This window comes from Cebus imitator, unplaced genomic scaffold (genome assembly GCF_001604975.1).
Source record: "Cebus imitator isolate Cc_AM_T3 unplaced genomic scaffold, Cebus_imitator-1.0 Scaffold8, whole genome shotgun sequence".
Classification (NCBI taxonomy): domain Eukaryota; kingdom Metazoa; phylum Chordata; class Mammalia; order Primates; family Cebidae; genus Cebus; species Cebus imitator.
In genome coordinates this window covers 7,458,405-7,475,197 of record NW_016107323.1, presented here as the reverse complement: position 1 = coordinate 7,475,197, position 16,793 = coordinate 7,458,405, and the positions used below count along the sequence as shown (strand labels likewise).

Genomic DNA, 16,793 nt, shown 5'->3' with positions numbered 1-16,793 from the left:
AAGAGACAGTATTTCTTCAACTTACTCTTTTTTGAGACAGGGTATCACCCCGTTGCCCAGGCTAGAGTGCAGTGGCATGATCACGGCTCATTACAACCTCGACCTCCCAGGGTCAAGCAGTTCTCCAGTCTCAGCCTCCTGAGTCACTGGGATTACAAGCTCTTGCTGCCACACCCAGCTGATTTGTATATTTTTGGTAGAGATGGGCTTTCACTATGTTGCCCAGGCTGGTCTTGAACTCCTGGCCTCAAGTGATCTACTCACAATGGCCTCCCAAAGTACTGGGACTATAGGTGTGAGCCACTGTGCCTGGCCTCTATGTACTATTCTCACAACTTTTCTGTAAGTCTGTAAACCAATTTTTTTTTTTTTTTAAGTTTAAATTACTAAGCCAGGTATGGTGGCTCACGCCTGTAATCCCAACACTTTAGGAGGTCAAGGCGGGTGGATTATGAGGTAAGGAGTTTGAGACCATCCTGATCAACATAGTGAAACCCGGTCTCTACTAAAAATACAAAAATTAGCCGGGTGTGATGGCATGCACCTATAGTCCCAGTTACTCAAGAGGCTGGAGCAGGAGAATCACTGGAACCCAGGAGACTGAGGTTGCAGTGGGCCAAGATGGCACCACTACACTGCCACTGGGAAACAGAGCAAGACTCCATCTCAAAAAAATAAAAGTTTAAGTTACTAATTTTTTGTTTTTTGAGATGGTGTCTCGCTCTGTCACCCAGGATGGAGTGCAGTGGCACAATCTCAGCTCACTGCAACCTCCACCTCCTGGGTTCCACTGATTCTCCTGCCTCAGCCTCCTGAGTAGCTGGGATTACAGGCGCACACCACAACGCCTGGCTAATTTTTGTATTTTTTAGTAGAGATCAGGTTTCACCATGTTGGCCAGGCCGGTCTCAAACTACTGACCTCATGATCCACCCGCCTCTGCCTCCCAAAGTGCTGGGATTACAGGAGTGAGCCACCACGCCCAGCCTGTCCTACACTGTTATAGAACTACAGTTTACTATTACCTGAATAGTAAAGTATTAATAAATCAATTTTTGAAAAATATGTTTTACTCATTGCCTTAAAGGTTGCTAAATTATATTTATTTATTTTATTTTATTGAAATTTAGAGTCTCACGCTGTCCCCCAGGCTGGAGTGCAGTGGTGTAATCTCAGCTCACTGCAACCTCCACCTCCTGGGTCAAGTGATTCTCCTGCCTCAGCCTCCTGAGTAGCTGGGATTAGAGGCGCACACCACCATGCCTGCCTAATTTTTGTCTTTTTAGTAGAGATGGCGTTTCACCATGTTGGTCGGGCTGGTCTCAAATTGCTGACCTCAAGTGATCCACTTGACTCAGCCTCCCAAAATGCTGGGATCAGGTATGAGCCACCGTGCCCAGCTGAAGGCTGCAAAATTGTAGTTGGGGTAAATCATATTAAAAATACTGTCTAGGCCAGGCATGGTGGCTCATGCCTGTAATCCCAGCATTTTGGGAGGCCACGATGGGCAGATCACTTGAGGTCAGGAGTTCAAGACCAGCCCAGCTAACATGGTGAAATCTTGTCTCTACTAAAAATACAAAAATTAGCTGGGCATGGTGATGCATGACTGTAGTCCTACATACTTAGGAGGCTGAGGCAAAAGAATCACTTGAAACTGGGAGACTGAAGTTGCAGTGAGCCGAGATCGTACCACTGCACTCCAGCCTGGGCAACAGAATGAGACTCCATGTTTAAAATAATAATAATGTCTACAGTCACTGCCAGTAGTTGGCTGTAGTGTTTATTTTAAATAACAGAATGAATCCTCAAGTTCAAAATAAAGGAAGACCACCAAACACTTGCTGAATACTAGCCCTTTTCTTCTCTAATTATAAACAGCAATACACTACACATTGTTCACTGGAGATTGGTGAAGTAATCTAAGTGTATAAAAAGGAAAAAAAAAACCTTTAATCTCACAATCTAGTAGTAATTTTTTTTTTTGAGATGGAGTCTCCCTCTGTCACCCAGGCTGGAGTGCAGTGGCTCTATCTCAGCTCACCACAACCTCCACCTCCCGAGCTCAAGCGATTCTCCTGCTTCAGCCTCTCGAGTAGCTGGGACTACAGGCGTGTACCACCACACATGGCTAATTTTTTTTATATATTTAGTAGAGGCAGGTTTTCACATGTTGATCAGACTTGTCTCAAACTCCTGACCTCAAGTGATCCACCTGCTTCAGCCTCCCAAAAGTGCTGGGATTACCAGTGTGAGCCACCGCACCCAGCCTTGTAGTAATTATTTTAAAACACTGATATATTGCCTTTCAGAGATTTGTTTAGAAATTTTTCTTTTATATAACTGAGTCAATCTGTCTCTTATACTGATCATTGTTAATATTCTTTTTTCCCTATGTATCTGGAATGTATTATTAATAATTATATTGTTTTGTGTTTCTTTTTTACATTTAACTGTAATTCAGTAAGAATTCTGGTGAGGAATCTAAATCAATGAACCCAGACTGAACACACTTTTTTTTTTTTGAGACAGTGTCTTGCTCTGTCACCAGGCTGGAGTGAAGTGGTGCCATCTCGGCTCACTGCAACCTCCACCTCCCAGGTTCAAATGATTCTCTTGCCTCAGTCTCCTGAGTAGCTGAGATTACAGGCATGTGCCACCATGCCCGGCTAATTTTGCATTTTTAGTAGAGACAGGATTTCTCAAACTCCCAACCTCAGGTGATCTGCCTGCCTTGGCCTCCGAAGGTGCTGAGATTACAGGCATGACTTACCGCACCTGGCCTGCAACACATTTTTTAAATGACCATATTATTCATTTATATAGGTATGTATGCACAGGTATATATCTGCATATTTTTTCCTAGGTAAGTGTACGGACTATATATTTACCAAGGAAAAGCAAAGTAAACCCACATTTATATATCACTGAATTTAAATGAAACATTTAAAACCTACTGTAACTACTATACTTAAAATGTATACACACACACACACACACACACACACACACTCCTAAAGTCAGTTAATTCCAGCTTCAAAGGAAAAAAAGCAATTAATGAGAGACCTTTAGGGGCTTGTTTTACTCACCCTCTTAACTGGCAGAGAAGACATGAGTACTTTGAAAGCTCTATCCTTTCTTTCAAGTGAGAAGAAAATATTAGCACTGAGAAATATTTTCTATTCTTTGAAGCTATTCAATTTAGAATTTTTTTCTTCTATCCATGTATAAACCCCAGGCTGTGCTCTGTGCTTTTCAACCAACATCAGCTATAAATACAGTTCTTTTAGGATTCACTGCTAATTTTAAAAATGCTTGATGTAAAATGTACTATACCAACAGACAAGAAAAAACCTTCCTGGTTGCTCTTTGAAATCTTAAAGACTAAGTTCACAGGGATGCTAATACAAACTATTTTTAAAACTCTATTGTAGGCTAGGGGCAGTAGCTCACGCCTGTAATCCCAGCATTTTGGGAGGTGGAGGTGGGTGGATCACATGAGGTCAGGACTCCAAGACCAAACCGGCCAACATGGCAAAACCCTGTCTCTACTAAAAATACAAAAATTAGCCAGACATGGTGGTACACACCTGTAGTCCCTACTACCCAGGAGTCTGAGGCAGGAAAATCACTTGAACCCAGGAGGGAGAGGTTGTGGTGAGATGAGATCATACCACTGCACTCCAGCCTGGGCAACAGAGAGAGACTCCATCTCAAAAAAAAGAAAAACAAAAAACTGTATTGTGTAAGTAGTTACAGACAAATTAGCTTCTCTGAACCATGTTACTTATAGGTATTATTTGCTTTATATGCACTACTCACCAGAACCTTTGGAATTCCGGTAATAAGAGTGTCCAGCTGATCTGTTGGGAAAAAAAAAAAAAAAAGCACATAAATATGTAATAATTACAACGTTACAAGCCCTTAACAACATATTTCAATTTTTTTTTTTTTTTTGAGACAGGGTCTTGCTCTTCCATCCAGGCTGGAGTGCAGTGGCATGATCTCAGCTCATTGCAACCTTTGCCTCCCAGGTTCAAGTGATTCTCTCACCTCAGCCTCCCACGTAGCTGGGACTAGTGCCACTACACCCAGCTAATTTTTGTATTTTTAGTAGAGACAGGGTTTCACCATGTTGGCCTGGCTGGTCTTGAACTCCTTACCTCAGGTGATCTGCCTACCTCGGCCTCCCAAAGCGCTGGGATTAAAGGCATGAGCCACTGTACCCAGACAACATATTTCAAATTTTAAAAAAGAATAGTATTGAATATTATTTTTACTTTTCATGTTTCTATCAGAAATAATGTCTTGTAAATTTTTTCCTATAGTTCTGGTTAAATCCTAATGGCGCCAAGATTTTTCTTTTTTTCTGTTTTTAGAGACGGGGTCTCCCTCCTTCACCCAGGCTACAGTGCAGTGTCATGATCATAGCTCACTGCAGCCTCAAAATCCTGGACTCAAACGATCCTCAGCCTCCCAAGTAGCGGGGACTATAGGCACTCGCCACAAAGCCTGGCTAATTTTTGTACAGCCATGAGCCACCACGTCTGTCCTGGTCTTAATTTTATAGCTTCCTAATCTCATTCCTACAGTGAGCTCAATAAAGTAGTTGGGGTTCCTGGGCTATCCATGATATTTTCTTGCTATCTTTATTTTTAATGAAGTGATTTGGGTGTTGAAAAGACTGTTCCTTGAATAGTAATTAAGGTGTGCTAGAATTGATAAGTTGGTCTGTAATGTTTCCAATTTCATACAAGTTCTTTTTTCTTTTCTAAACTTAAGACAAAACTCCCTTCCTTCCCTCATCCTGCAATTCATTCAATGGCCAAGAGTTCATGGGTCAGATGTGGTAGCTCACGCCTGTAATTCCAGCACTTTGGGAGGCCAACAGGAGCATATCACTTGAGCCCAGGAGTTCGAGACCAGCCTGGGCCAACATGGCGAAACATAAATACAAAATCTCTACTAAAAATACAAAAATTAGCTGAGCACAGTGGCACACACCTGTAGTCCCAGCTATTCAGGAGGCTGAGGCAAGAGAATTGCTTGAACTTGGGATGGAGGGGGGTTGCAGAGACCTGAGATTGTGCCACTGTACTCCAGCCTGGGTGACAGTGAGACCCAATCTCAAAAAAAAAAAGAGTTCATGTATCTCCTGATACACTAGGATCCAGCAGTCAGCCAAGGAGTTCAAAGAACAGAAAATAAACCCAAAGGCAGGGCGCAGCGGCTCACGCCTGTAATCCCAGCAGTTGGGAGGCCGAGGCAGCACGAGGTCAGAAGTTTAAGACCAGCCTGGCCAACATGGTGAAACCCTGTCTTTACTAAAAATACAACAAAAAGACAGGGTGCAGTGGCTCACGCCTGTTATCCCAAGTTCGGGAACATGCTGGCTAACACCGTGAAACCCCCATCTTTACTAAAAATACAAAAAATTAGCTGGGTGTGGTGGCGGGCACCTGTAATCCCAGCTACTTGGGAGGCTGAGGCAAGGAGAATTGCTTGAATCTGGGAGGCGGAGGTTGCAGTGAGCCGAGATCACGCCACTGCACTCCAGCCCAGGCGACAGTGCGAGACTCCATCTCAAGAAGGAAAAGAAAGAAAGAAGAAACCCAAGACTCCATCCCATCTTTAAGAAGTCTTCAATAGCACCAGATATAAAAAGGATGGCCATGCGTGCGACAGGGGCCCTGACTATGGGTTGTTTTAAACGGTAAACACATCACAGTTCTTGCTTTTAGGGAGAGGTAGAGTCACCAGAAGTGACTTCAACAGCTTGTTGTCTTCACTACCTAGGAAATAGGTGTAAAACCCGGCTCAAAACTAAATGGATTTGCGGAAAAAGGAACTTGAGTGTGAAGAAAATGTCAAGATCAAAGCACCTCGGATAGTCAGTCATCCGTCTCACTGGCGTTTAGAAACCCTCGTTTCAGGTAGGGCGCAGTGGTTTACCCTCTAATCCCAGCACTTTGGGAGGCCGAAGTGGGCCGACCACCTGAGGTCAGGGGTTTGAAACCAGCCTGGCCAACATAGTGAAACCCCATCTCTACCAAGAATACAAAAATTAGCCAGACGTGGTGGCAGGCGCCTGTAATCCCAGCTACTCGGGAGCCTGAGGCAGGAGAATCACTTGAACCTCGGAGGCGGAGGTTACAGTGAGCCAATACCGCGCCACTGCACTCCAGCGTGGGCAACAGAGCGAGATTCCGTCTCAAAAAGAAAGAAAGAAACCCCCGTTTGAAAGGAAGGCGGCTCATGTCACAAGCGGGAAGTAACTGGTTAATGGTCCTGGATGCCCCCCAGTTGAACCGGGGATAACCTCCTCAGACCCCGCCGCCTCGCCTTTTGGTGGACACACAGTCCTGTGCCAGGCGGCAAACGTCCCAGCAAGGCTCGTAGCGCCCCCTCGGGGCAGAGAGATACACGCGGGCGACTGCTGCAGTCACAGCTTGGCCACTGCACCAAACGCTCCTCCGAAGCTTCCCTCAGAGGCCCTCGCTCAACCGCGAAGCAGCCCTCTCCTCTTCCCTCCTGTCCACAACACAACTGCTCCCCGCCTCTCACTTGAGGGCACCGGGGCCAGCCCCCGAGACGCGGGGCAGGCCGGAGCCCTCCTCCACTGGGCTCACCACCCGGGGCCCTACGCTGCCCCCCACCCACGCCGGGGCCCTCAACCTCACCCGCCGCCGCCACCCTCGGTCCCGGCCACTGCGGGCGGCTCCGCAGAAGAGCTACGCTCCGTCCAGTCGGACCCCAGACCGTGGTCCGGCATTTCCGCGGCGCAGGGACCGCGAGCAGTGTGCGGGAGCAGCTGTCCACGCACCCCTCCCGCGACAGAACGCGTGCGTCAGGCGGCTGGTATCACTGAGAGGCGGCCACGACGCCCGCTTCTCGCCCCTCCGAAGCCCTTCGGACACTGCCCGAAGAGCTTCGGGAGAGCGGGGCGGGCAGATCCGCGACCCCGGAGTTAGGGTGGGGGAGGGGCGGAAGTACTGCAGTCGCTGCGCGTTTGCACCTCTTTGTGGAAGCGGTGCGTCATGAGAGGAAAATATACATGTTCCCCAAAACAAAAGGTGTCTTGCACTTCAGTATTCCAGATCCTCAGTACATTTGCAAATCGCGAGGGTCACCATGCAGGTCAAACATCTACACGCAAACCACGGACTGAAGCACGTGGCTCAAGGTTGCGGAGCGTTATCCGTTATTACCCAGGTAACGAGGCTTAGCCAGCATCCCAACAGCAGATTTCCAGCAACTACTTCTGCGCACGCGCAAATTATCTCCGTTTTCCGCAGAACGCGTTTCTCACGTGATTTGGCCCGCGGGCTGCCCCGTAGTAGGAGGTGTGATAGAACAGGAGTCATAGAAAGAACGTGGATTGCGATTGGTTCCTACTTCATTTTCCCGAAGCTCAGTGGGCGTCGCGCGAAGGCTGAGGGAGTGTAGCAGGCGGCTGCCGTATCTCTGAAAGCGGACATGCCTCGGTATGCGCAGCTGGTGATGGGCCCCGCTGGCAGCGGGAAGGTGAGGATCTAGGGGAACAGGGAGAGGAGAGAAAAGTAGGAGCTCGTGGGAGGCGGGAGGTTGGGTCCTGAGTGAGCCGGCGGGTGTAGGTATTGGAAACCCTGAGACCCTATGCAACTCATTTCAGCTCTCTGGCTTCACGTTCTTTTTTGTTGTTGTTTTGAAAGGGAAATGATGGTAGTTGTTAATATCTATTGGATACTTACGCTCCAGGCAGCAGATTAAACGCCTCGCTTATTTCTACAACAACCCTGTAAGAGAGATAGCATTATTCTCATTTTACGGAAAACGAGACACAAAAAGGTAAAGTTGTTTTTTTTGCCCAGGATCGCACAGCTAGCAAGTTAAAGCAAAAATTTAAATCTAGTTTTGTCTACACTCCAGAATCTGGATTTAAGAATTTAAGGGGGCTTTTAAGTGGTGCATAGACCCAACATGAAGGAGCATCGGATCATTATTGAGGAAATTGTTCCTTTTTCATTTCTCTTTCAGTTCTTCACCTTGCATGTAGGAGAAATTGTGTTCAGTGCTAGCGTATCTTCAGCACTTTTTAAATCCCCAAGTCTTTTCAGAAAGCAGTTCTTAGACTTAGAACTTTTTTTTTTTTTTTAATTGGCTGAGACGGGAATCTCGCTCTGTAGCCCAGACACTCGATCTCGGCTCATTGCAATTGCCTCCCGTGTCCCGGTTCAAGCAATTCTCCTACCTCAGCCTCCCCAAGTAGCTGGGATTACAGGCATGAGCCACCATGCCCAGCTAATTTTTGTATATTTTAGTAGAGATGGAGTTTCACCATGTTGGCCAGTCTGATCTTGAACTTCTGACCTAGTGATCCTCCCGCCTCGGCCTCCCAAAGTGTTGGGATTACAGGCATGAGCCACCACGCCTGGCCGACTCAGAGCTTTTAATTTTAGCTAAAATTAAGAGCATTTAAAAATTTTATATAATTTTATGTCTGACTTCACGTTATATCACATATAACTGGTTTTCAATTTACAATGGGGATAAAATTTTTTCTTGTAAACAAATACTAAGGAAATATTAGCAATATTCAAATACAGTGGGAATGGTGAAGATACGGATCAAATAACAGATGTATGGGAAACATAGCCAGGCATAGTGGCTCATGCCTATAATCCTGTCACTTTGGGAGGCAGAGGTGGGCGGATCACCTGAGCCCAGGAGTTTGGGACCAGCCTGGGCAACATGGCAAAACCCTGTCTCTACAAAAAAATGCAAAAATTAGCCAGACCTGATGGCAGTCACCTGAAATACCAGCTTCTCGGGGGCCTGAGGTGAAGGATCACCTGAACCCAGGAGTTTGAGGCTGTGGTGAGCTATGATCCTGCCACTGCACTCCAGCCTGGGTGACAGAGATACTGTCTCAAAAATTTAAAAAAAAAAAGTGAGGGAAACACTAAAGTCTGTGGAGGTGTCATGTGGCCGCAGTCTTTAACAAACACATTGTTCTAAGCTATTGACTTATTCTGGGCAAAAGACATGTACATGTAACTAAGATGTGGCCTTCAACTTACCCAGAGCCTGTAGTCTTTTGGGGAAGACAAATAGATGACCTGTCAATTAAGATACAGTGTGATGTGGCCAGGTGTGGTGGATTAAGCCTGTAATCCTAGCACTTTGGGAGGCTGAGGCCAGGAGATCACTTGAACCCAGGAGTTCAAGACCAGCCTGGGCAGCATGGTGAAACCCCATCTCTACCAAAAATATGAAAATTAACTGGGCGTGGTGGCGAGAGCCTGTAGCCCTAACTACTCTGGAGGCTGAGGCTGGAGAATCACTTGAGCCTAGGAGGTCAAGGCTGCAGTGACCTATTCCAGACAGAGACAACAGCATGTGTAAAGGCACTAAGAGAACAGCCACCTCCAGACTTCTTTTTTGAGACAGTCTCGCTCGGTTGCCAAGCTGGAGTGCAATGGTGCAAACTTGGCTCATGGCAACCTCCGCCTCCTGGGTTCAAACGATTCTCCTGCGTCAGCCTCTCGAGTAGATGGGACTACAGGTGCATACCACTACACCCAGCTAATTTTTGTATTTTTAGTAGAGACAGGGTTTCACTATGTTGACCAGGATGGTCTCGATCTCTTGACCTCATGATCTGCCTGCCTCGGCCTCCCAAAGTGCTTGGATTACAGACATGAGCCACTGTGCCTGGCCCAGACTATTTATTGACCTTGATGTTCCTTCATCTTGGAATGCTTGTCCCCTTAGGTTGACAGGCTCGTTCTCATATACTCAGATATTCTCCACTCAGAGACATCATCCCTGACCATCCTACCTAACCCTTTGTTTGTACTGTACAAATCCTGGTAGAGATACTGTGTTAGGTATTATACTATGTAACCAGAAATCTTGCTTTAAAATACTGCTTGTCACATGTTAGAGCAGTAAGGAGCCTTAGTGATTATGGAGGACATCCCAGTTAGAGACGAGAAAGTTGAGGGGCAGAGTGGAGAAGTAACTTTCCCAGAGTTACCCGTGAGTCTAAGTCAGGTTTGTGTCTCCAGCCTAGTCAGGTGTCTTTTCCCTTGTTTTCAGTCGGCCTCTTGGTTGTTTTTTTGTTTGTTTTTTGTTCTCTTGGTTGTCGAAGGCATAGTTTTTACTTTAGTGGATAGCATTCCAGAGTATGGAGGGTAGCCCTACACTACCTGTTGCTTTAACCTCTCACAATGCCTTGTATGTTACAGAGTACCTACTGTGCCACCATGGTCCAGCACTGTGAAGCCCTCAACCGCTCTGTTCAAGTTGTAAACCTGGATCCAGCAGCAGAACACTTCAACTACTCCGTGATGGCTGGTAAGTCCTGACTAGAGGCTTCTTGCACCTTCAGGAACAGTAAGGACTGGGAGGCAGTGAGTACTGGCTGCTTAGCACGGAAACTGAGAAATTACTTCTTATAGTCTGGATCCCTGGTTTTTTGGTAAATAGCATGAGTTTGTCATTTGGTTATATCTGTTCATGGTGATGTGTGTGACAGTATCCTTTCTTGGTCTTTGATACAGATTTTAAAAGCAAATGGATGCTTCCCTCAGCACCCTTTCATTTTGTCCCTTTCATGCTTAGTCCTGTGGTAGTGAATCATGTGGTATATTGCTGATCTCTGTAAGTCAGGAGCCTGGGTTTTTTTTGTTTTTTTTTTTTAATTCTTTTAATTTGTTCATTTAAGTATCTGTTGAACACCTGTTTTATGCCAGACACCAGAGTTATAGCAGAGAATAAGACAGACACTATCCCTGCCCTCACCAATCCTTTAGTGGAGGAAATAGCCAATAAACAAAATGATAAACATGTTACAGAATGTGATGGCTGCAGATAGGCTCATGAGAAGGACTCATTGGGAGAGGTTGCTTTAGGTAGGGTAGTCAGGGAGGATGATGACTCTGAGGAGGGGATTTTTTTTTTTTTTTTTTTTAAGAAATAGTGTAATTTAAAAGAACTATTTGTTGGGTCCTATACTAAATTGTATTTTTTCCCATAGAGTATTGCCATATAAAGTTGAATTTTCAAACTTTGCTTCCCATTACTTCTAGCTTTTTTTTTTTTTTAATGCATTTTAGGTTTGGGGGTACATGTGAAGAACATGCAAGATTGTTGCATAGGTACACACATGGCAATGTGATTTGCTACCTTTCTCCCTGTCACCTATATCTGGCATTTCTCCCCATGCTATCACTCCCCAAATCCCCACCTCCCGCTGCCCCTCCCCTATTTCCCCCTGACAGACCCCAGTGTGTGATGCTCCCCGAGGAGGGGATCTTTGAGCCTAGACCTGAAGGATGGTAATATGCTCCTCAGACTGGGAAAAGGCCTTCCAAAATGAGGGAACATTTAGATCAATAAATATGCTAAGCTGGGTATGGGAACATGTACCTATAGTCTTAGCTACTTGTGAGGCTGAAATGGGAGGATTACTTGAGCCCAGGAGTTCAAGTCTAGCCTGGGCAACATTGCAAGATGCATCTCTGAAAAATAAAATACAAAAATAAATAGCCTGGGGTTAGAAAGGGTTTGGTATGCTCCAGGAAGGCCAAGATGTCAGTGAGCTGAAACATAATGACTGAAAGAAAGAAGTGGGTAGGGACTAACAGGACATGAGAAGATGGGATTTTATCCCGTTGGCAGTGGGTTGCCACTAGAGGGTTTTAAGCAGAGGAAAGGATTGACATCTGATACATGTTTTTGGGGGTTTTTTGCTTTTTTTGAGACAAGGTCCAGCTCTGTCGCCCAGGCTGTAGTAATCATAGCTCATTGCAGTCTCAACCTCCTGGGCTTAAACAATCCTTTTACCTCAGCCTCCCAATCCTGAGTAGCTAGGACTGTAGGCACATACTATCATGCCCAGCAAATTTTTGTATTTTTTGTAGAAGTGGGGTTTCACCATGTTTCCCAGGCTGGTCTCGTTTCCCAGGCTGGTCTGAAACACCTGGGCTCAAGCGACGTACCCACCTCGATTTCCCAAAGTGCTGGGGTGATAGGCGTGAGCCACCGAACTTGGGCTGATTTATGTTTTAAGAAACAACTTAAGTGCTCAGATGAAAAATGGACTGTAGTGGGTCAAGAGTAGAAGTACAACCTGCACTGCGGCTGTTGTAGTTAAGCAGGTATAAGGGTGGTCATGGTGCAGATGTAAGGAAGCAGACAGATTCAGTATATATTTGAAAGTTGAATTAAGAGCATTTTTGTGGGGGATTGAACCAAAAAAGCATAGGAAAGTAAGGAATCAAGGGTGATTCTTACAGCTCTGTTGAGTGTGTGATAATCATTTCCTGTGGAGGGAGACCGGTCATTTTAGGTTTGACAACATTCTCTTTGCACTCACTAAGTGCAAAGAAGAGGCTTTTGATTTCTGTTAATGAGTGAGCAGGTTGCGGGGAGGCAGATTAAAGGGAGAGGAGGAGATGTGAAATGCCTATCTCTGAGGAAAAAACGCATTGTAATACTTTGGAACCATTTGGTTGAAGCAAACGGAAAGCACTCTAAGCTAGCTTAGTTAAAAAGAAGGCTTAGGAGGAGCAGTGTGACTCACACCTGTAATCCTAGCACTTTGGGAGGCCAAGGCAGATGGATGACTTGAGCCCAGGAGTTCAAGACCAGCCTGGGGACACCCCACCTCTACAAGAAATACAAAAATTAGCTGGGTGTGGTGGCACCTGTATTCCCAGCTACTCAGGAGGCTGAGGTGGGAGAATTGTGTGAGCCTAGGAGGTCAAGGTTGAAGTGAGCGTTGATTGTGCCACTGCACTCCAGCCTGGGCAGCAGAGTGAAACTGTCTACAGAGAAAGAAAGCCAGATTTATTGTCCCAATTTGGATAAGTTATTTATCACTGGGGAGGGGTAGGAAGGTGTTATCAGTATAAATGTGTCTATGAATGAAGCTCAGTGCTTTGTGAATGGAGAATGTAGGTTTAAGCACAGAAAGAAATAAAAACCTAAGGTAGAAAATTCTGTATACTGATTCCCAAAAATTAATAAGAGAATCATACCAGGATTTTTTAAGCCCCTCTTGTTAGTGATTTTTTTTTTCTTCTTGAGACAGAGTCTCTCTGCCGCCCAGGCTGGAGTGCAGCGGCACCATCTCGCCTCACTGCAACCCCCGCCTCCTGGGTTCAAGCAATTCTTATGCCTCAGCCTCCCGAGTAGCTAGGATTACAGGCACACGATACCACACCTGGCTGATTTTTGTATTTTTAGTAAAGACAGGGTTTCACCATGTTGGCCAGGCTTGTCTTGATTTCCTGACCTCAAGTGATTCGCTTTACTCGGCCTCCCAAAGTGCTGGGATTATAGACGTGAGCCACCACGCCCAGCCCCTGTTGGTGATTTTGATACATTATCTCATAGTTCTCATCCTTTTACCCCAGGACTAGAAAGGTGAGGCTCCGGGAGATGAAGTATCTTCCCTAGGGTCATTGTGGTAAGAAATGATAATTGGTTTTCTTTTTTTGGTTTTGTACTTTTTTAATAGGTAATACATATTCACATGGTTCATAACACAAAAGTACTAAAGAGTAAGTATACTGGAAAATGTCCCCTTCTCAGCTTTGTGTCCCAGCAATCAGCTCCCCTCCCTAAGGGCAGCCAGTGTTACCAATTTCTGGTGTGTCCTTCCATAGCCTGCGCACATAAAATTCAAGATGTATATATTATCTATGTAGTGAATTTTTGTTTTTTATTAACACCAATGATAGCATTCTTACACAGTTCTGTACCTTGCATTTTTCACTGAACAGTATGCCTAGGGGGTTGTATTATTATTAATACTTAAAGAGATTTCCCTCTTTTATGGCTGCATAGTATTCCATTGTCTGGCTGTACAGTAATTTATTTGCTAAGTTCTCTATTAATGGACGCTGCTACAGTGAAAAACCATGTACATAATTTCCTGCATATGAGTTTTTTATGTAATTGTTAACTTTTATGTTCTATTTCTAGTAAGGATAACAATTGTTGAAGGGGCACATGTATAATGAGTCCTATCTGTTCTTTTCAGACATTCGGGAACTGATTGAGGTGGATGATGTAATGGAGGATGATTCTCTGAGATTCGGTCCCAATGGAGGATTGGTATTTTGCATGGAGTACTTTGCCAATAATTTTGACTGGCTGGAGAACTGTCTTGGCCACATAGAAGACGACTATATCCTTTTTGATTGCCCAGGTTAGTCAACAATTTGAATGCATTGTCTTCCTTAAAGTCTTGATAGTTCCATCCTTAGTAGGTGAGACAGGGTTTCACCATGTTGGCCTTGCTGGTCTTGAACTCCTGACATCAGGTGATTCCCAAAGCGAATCACCTGGGTCTCCCAAAGTGCTGGGATTACAGGTGTAAACTACCATGCCCAGCCCAAATTGTGAATTTTCAACTTGAGCCTAACCTGACTTTGACCATTTATGACCCTCACTTTTTTCCCCTTGCTTAATTGACCTTATATATATCCACAGAAATGTATATGTATCATAAGTGTACAGCTTGATGAATGTTCCCAAACTATACTTATCTTTGTAGCACTTATTTTTTTAGAGATAGGGTCTCATGGTATTGCCCAGGCTGGTCTCGAAGTCCTGGGCTCAAGCTATCCTCCCACCTTGGCCTTCCAGATTGCTGGGATTGTAGCTGTGTGAGTCATGGCATCTGGCCAATAACACTCATGTTGATTGGCAGAAAACTAAAATGTGAAGAACCTTGATTTTTCTTTCCTTTTTTTTTTTCTTTTTGAGACAGAGTCTTGCTCTGCTGCCCAGGCTGGAGTGCAGTGGCCCGATCTCGGCTCACTGCAACCTCTACTTCCCGGGTTAAGGTGATTCTCCTGCCTCACCTTTCCAAGTAGCTGGGGCTATAGGCACGTGCCACCACGCCCAGCTAATTTTTTGTATGTTTAGTAGAGATGGGGTTTCACCATGTTAGCCAGGATGGTCTTCATCTCCTGACCTTGTGATCTGCCCACCTCTGCCTTCCAAAATGCTAGGATTACAGGCATGAGCCACCATGACCGGCCTTGGTGGTGGTTGTTGTTTTTTTTTTTTTTCCCAGACATAGTCTTACTCTATCGCCCAGGCTGGATTGCAGTGGTGTGATCTCAGCTCACTGCAACCTCCTCCTCCCAGGTTTAAACAATTCTTGCGCCTCAGCGTCCCAAGGAGTAGCTGAGACTATGGCCCACACCACCACACCTGGCTAATTTTTTTTTTTTTTTTTTTTAATTTCAATTTCAATTTTTGTTGAGACAGTCCCACTCTGTCGCCCAGGCTGGAGTGCAATGAATGGCGCAGTCTTAGCTCACTGCAACTTCCGCCCCCCAGGTTCAAGCATTCTCCTGCTTCAGCCTCCCAGTTAGCTGGGTTATATAGGTGCCTGCCACCATGCCCAGCTAATTTTTGTATTTTTGGTAGAGACAGGGTTTCACCATCTTGGCCAGGCTGGTCTTAAAATTCTGACCTCATGATCCACCCGCCTCCCCCTCACAAAGTGCTGGGATTACAGGCGTAAGCCACCACACCCAGCCAGTTTTACTGTGTTTTTAGTAGAGATGGGGTTTCACTATATTGGCCAGGCTTGTCTTGAACTCCTGGCCTCAAGTGATTTACCTGCCTCAGCCTCTCAAAGTGCTGGGATTATGGGCATGAGCCACTCTGCCCAACCCATAGAACCTCATTTCCTACATAAAACTGAATTGCTTGCTTGGGATTCCTATGGTGGCAGTACCTTAGGTTTTATGATTGCTTTGAGAGGCTGTGGGCCCCTTAAAAAGTGTTGGCTTTTATTTTTATCCATTTTATGGGGAAAATTTGTTACCTCTAACATATTTGCTGTTTCTTAAATTCTTGGAATACTCTTCATGTAGGTCAGATTGAGTTGTACACTCACCTGCCTGTGATGAAACAGCTGGTCCAGCAGCTCGAGCAGTGGGAATTCCGAGTCTGTGGAGTTTTTCTTGTTGATTCTCAGTTCATGGTGGAGTCATTCAAGGTCTGAACCTAAATCTCTTATGGATTTTTTTTTCTTTGAGACAGTCTTACTCTCTTGCCCAGGCTAAATGCAGTGGCATATTCTCAGCTCACTGCAAACTCTGCCTCCCGGGTTCAAGTGATTCTTATGCCTCAGCCTCCCGAGTAGCTGAGATTACAGGCATGCGCCATCCATGCCTGGTTAATTTTTGTATTTTTAGTAGAGACAGTGTTTTTCCATGTTGGCCAGGCTAGTCTCGAACTCCTGACCTCAAACCTCAAGTGAGCTGTGTGCCTCAACCTCCCAAAGCCTCTTACAGATTTTTTTAGCTATGAGTACAAGCAGATGACAGTTTCCTTTAATTATTGTGTGATTATGGATATTTCACAAACAATTCCAGAATTACTTAGTATCCCTTTGTTATTAAATTATCATGATAATATATTATAACTCAAAAGTAGTAAATTAAGGTATCGTAGAGATTTAGGAGGAACTGAGAGAAGAAACTGAGGTGGCCAGACACAGTGGCTCACACCTGTGGTCCCAACACTTTGGGAGGTCAAAGCAGGAGGATTGCTTGAGCCTAGGAGTTCCAGTCCTGCTTGGGCAACAGAGTGAGACCCTGTCTTTACAAAAAAATACAAAAATTAGCCAGGTGTGGTGACTTGTGCCTGTTGTCCCAGCTACTTGGGAAGCTGAAGTGGGAGGTTCACTTGAGTACAGGAAGCAGAGGTTGCAATGGCTGAGATCGCCAAGATAGCACCATTGCATGCCAGCCTGAGTGACAGAGTGAGACTCTCTCTCA

General features: G+C 45.2%; 2 protein-coding genes across 4 annotated transcripts in view; one reads left to right on the top strand and one right to left on the bottom strand.

Annotated features, from left to right (window-relative positions):
* The window catches only part of FAM216A (family with sequence similarity 216 member A), an 18,255-nt gene extending 11,000 nt beyond the window's left edge, over nucleotides 1-7,255 (bottom strand). The window contains exons 1-2 of one of the 2 annotated variants that reach the window (XM_017542019.1): nucleotides 6,681-7,255; nucleotides 3,823-3,863 (exon numbers count right to left, since the gene is read on the bottom strand). In XM_017542019.1, coding sequence (XP_017397508.1) covers nucleotides 3,823-3,863; nucleotides 6,681-6,772 — 133 coding nt within the window. In that variant the 5' untranslated portion in view covers nucleotides 6,773-7,255. Of the gene's footprint in view, nucleotides 1-3,822; nucleotides 3,867-6,680 lie in introns of both variants that reach the window. The other variant, XM_017542014.2, reaches the window with a different exon arrangement.
* Nucleotides 7,256-7,367: 112 nt separating this feature from the next.
* Nucleotides 7,368-16,793, top strand: part of GPN3 (GPN-loop GTPase 3) — a 14,251-nt gene continuing 4,825 nt past the window's right edge. The window contains exons 1-4 of one of the 2 annotated variants that reach the window (XM_017542008.2): nucleotides 7,368-7,484; nucleotides 10,230-10,338; nucleotides 14,033-14,200; nucleotides 15,885-16,009. In XM_017542008.2, coding sequence (XP_017397497.1) covers nucleotides 10,248-10,338; nucleotides 14,033-14,200; nucleotides 15,885-16,009 — 384 coding nt within the window. In that variant the 5' untranslated portion in view covers nucleotides 7,368-7,484; nucleotides 10,230-10,247. Of the gene's footprint in view, nucleotides 7,525-10,229; nucleotides 10,339-14,032; nucleotides 14,201-15,884; nucleotides 16,010-16,793 lie in introns of both variants that reach the window. The other variant, XM_017542001.2, reaches the window with a different exon arrangement.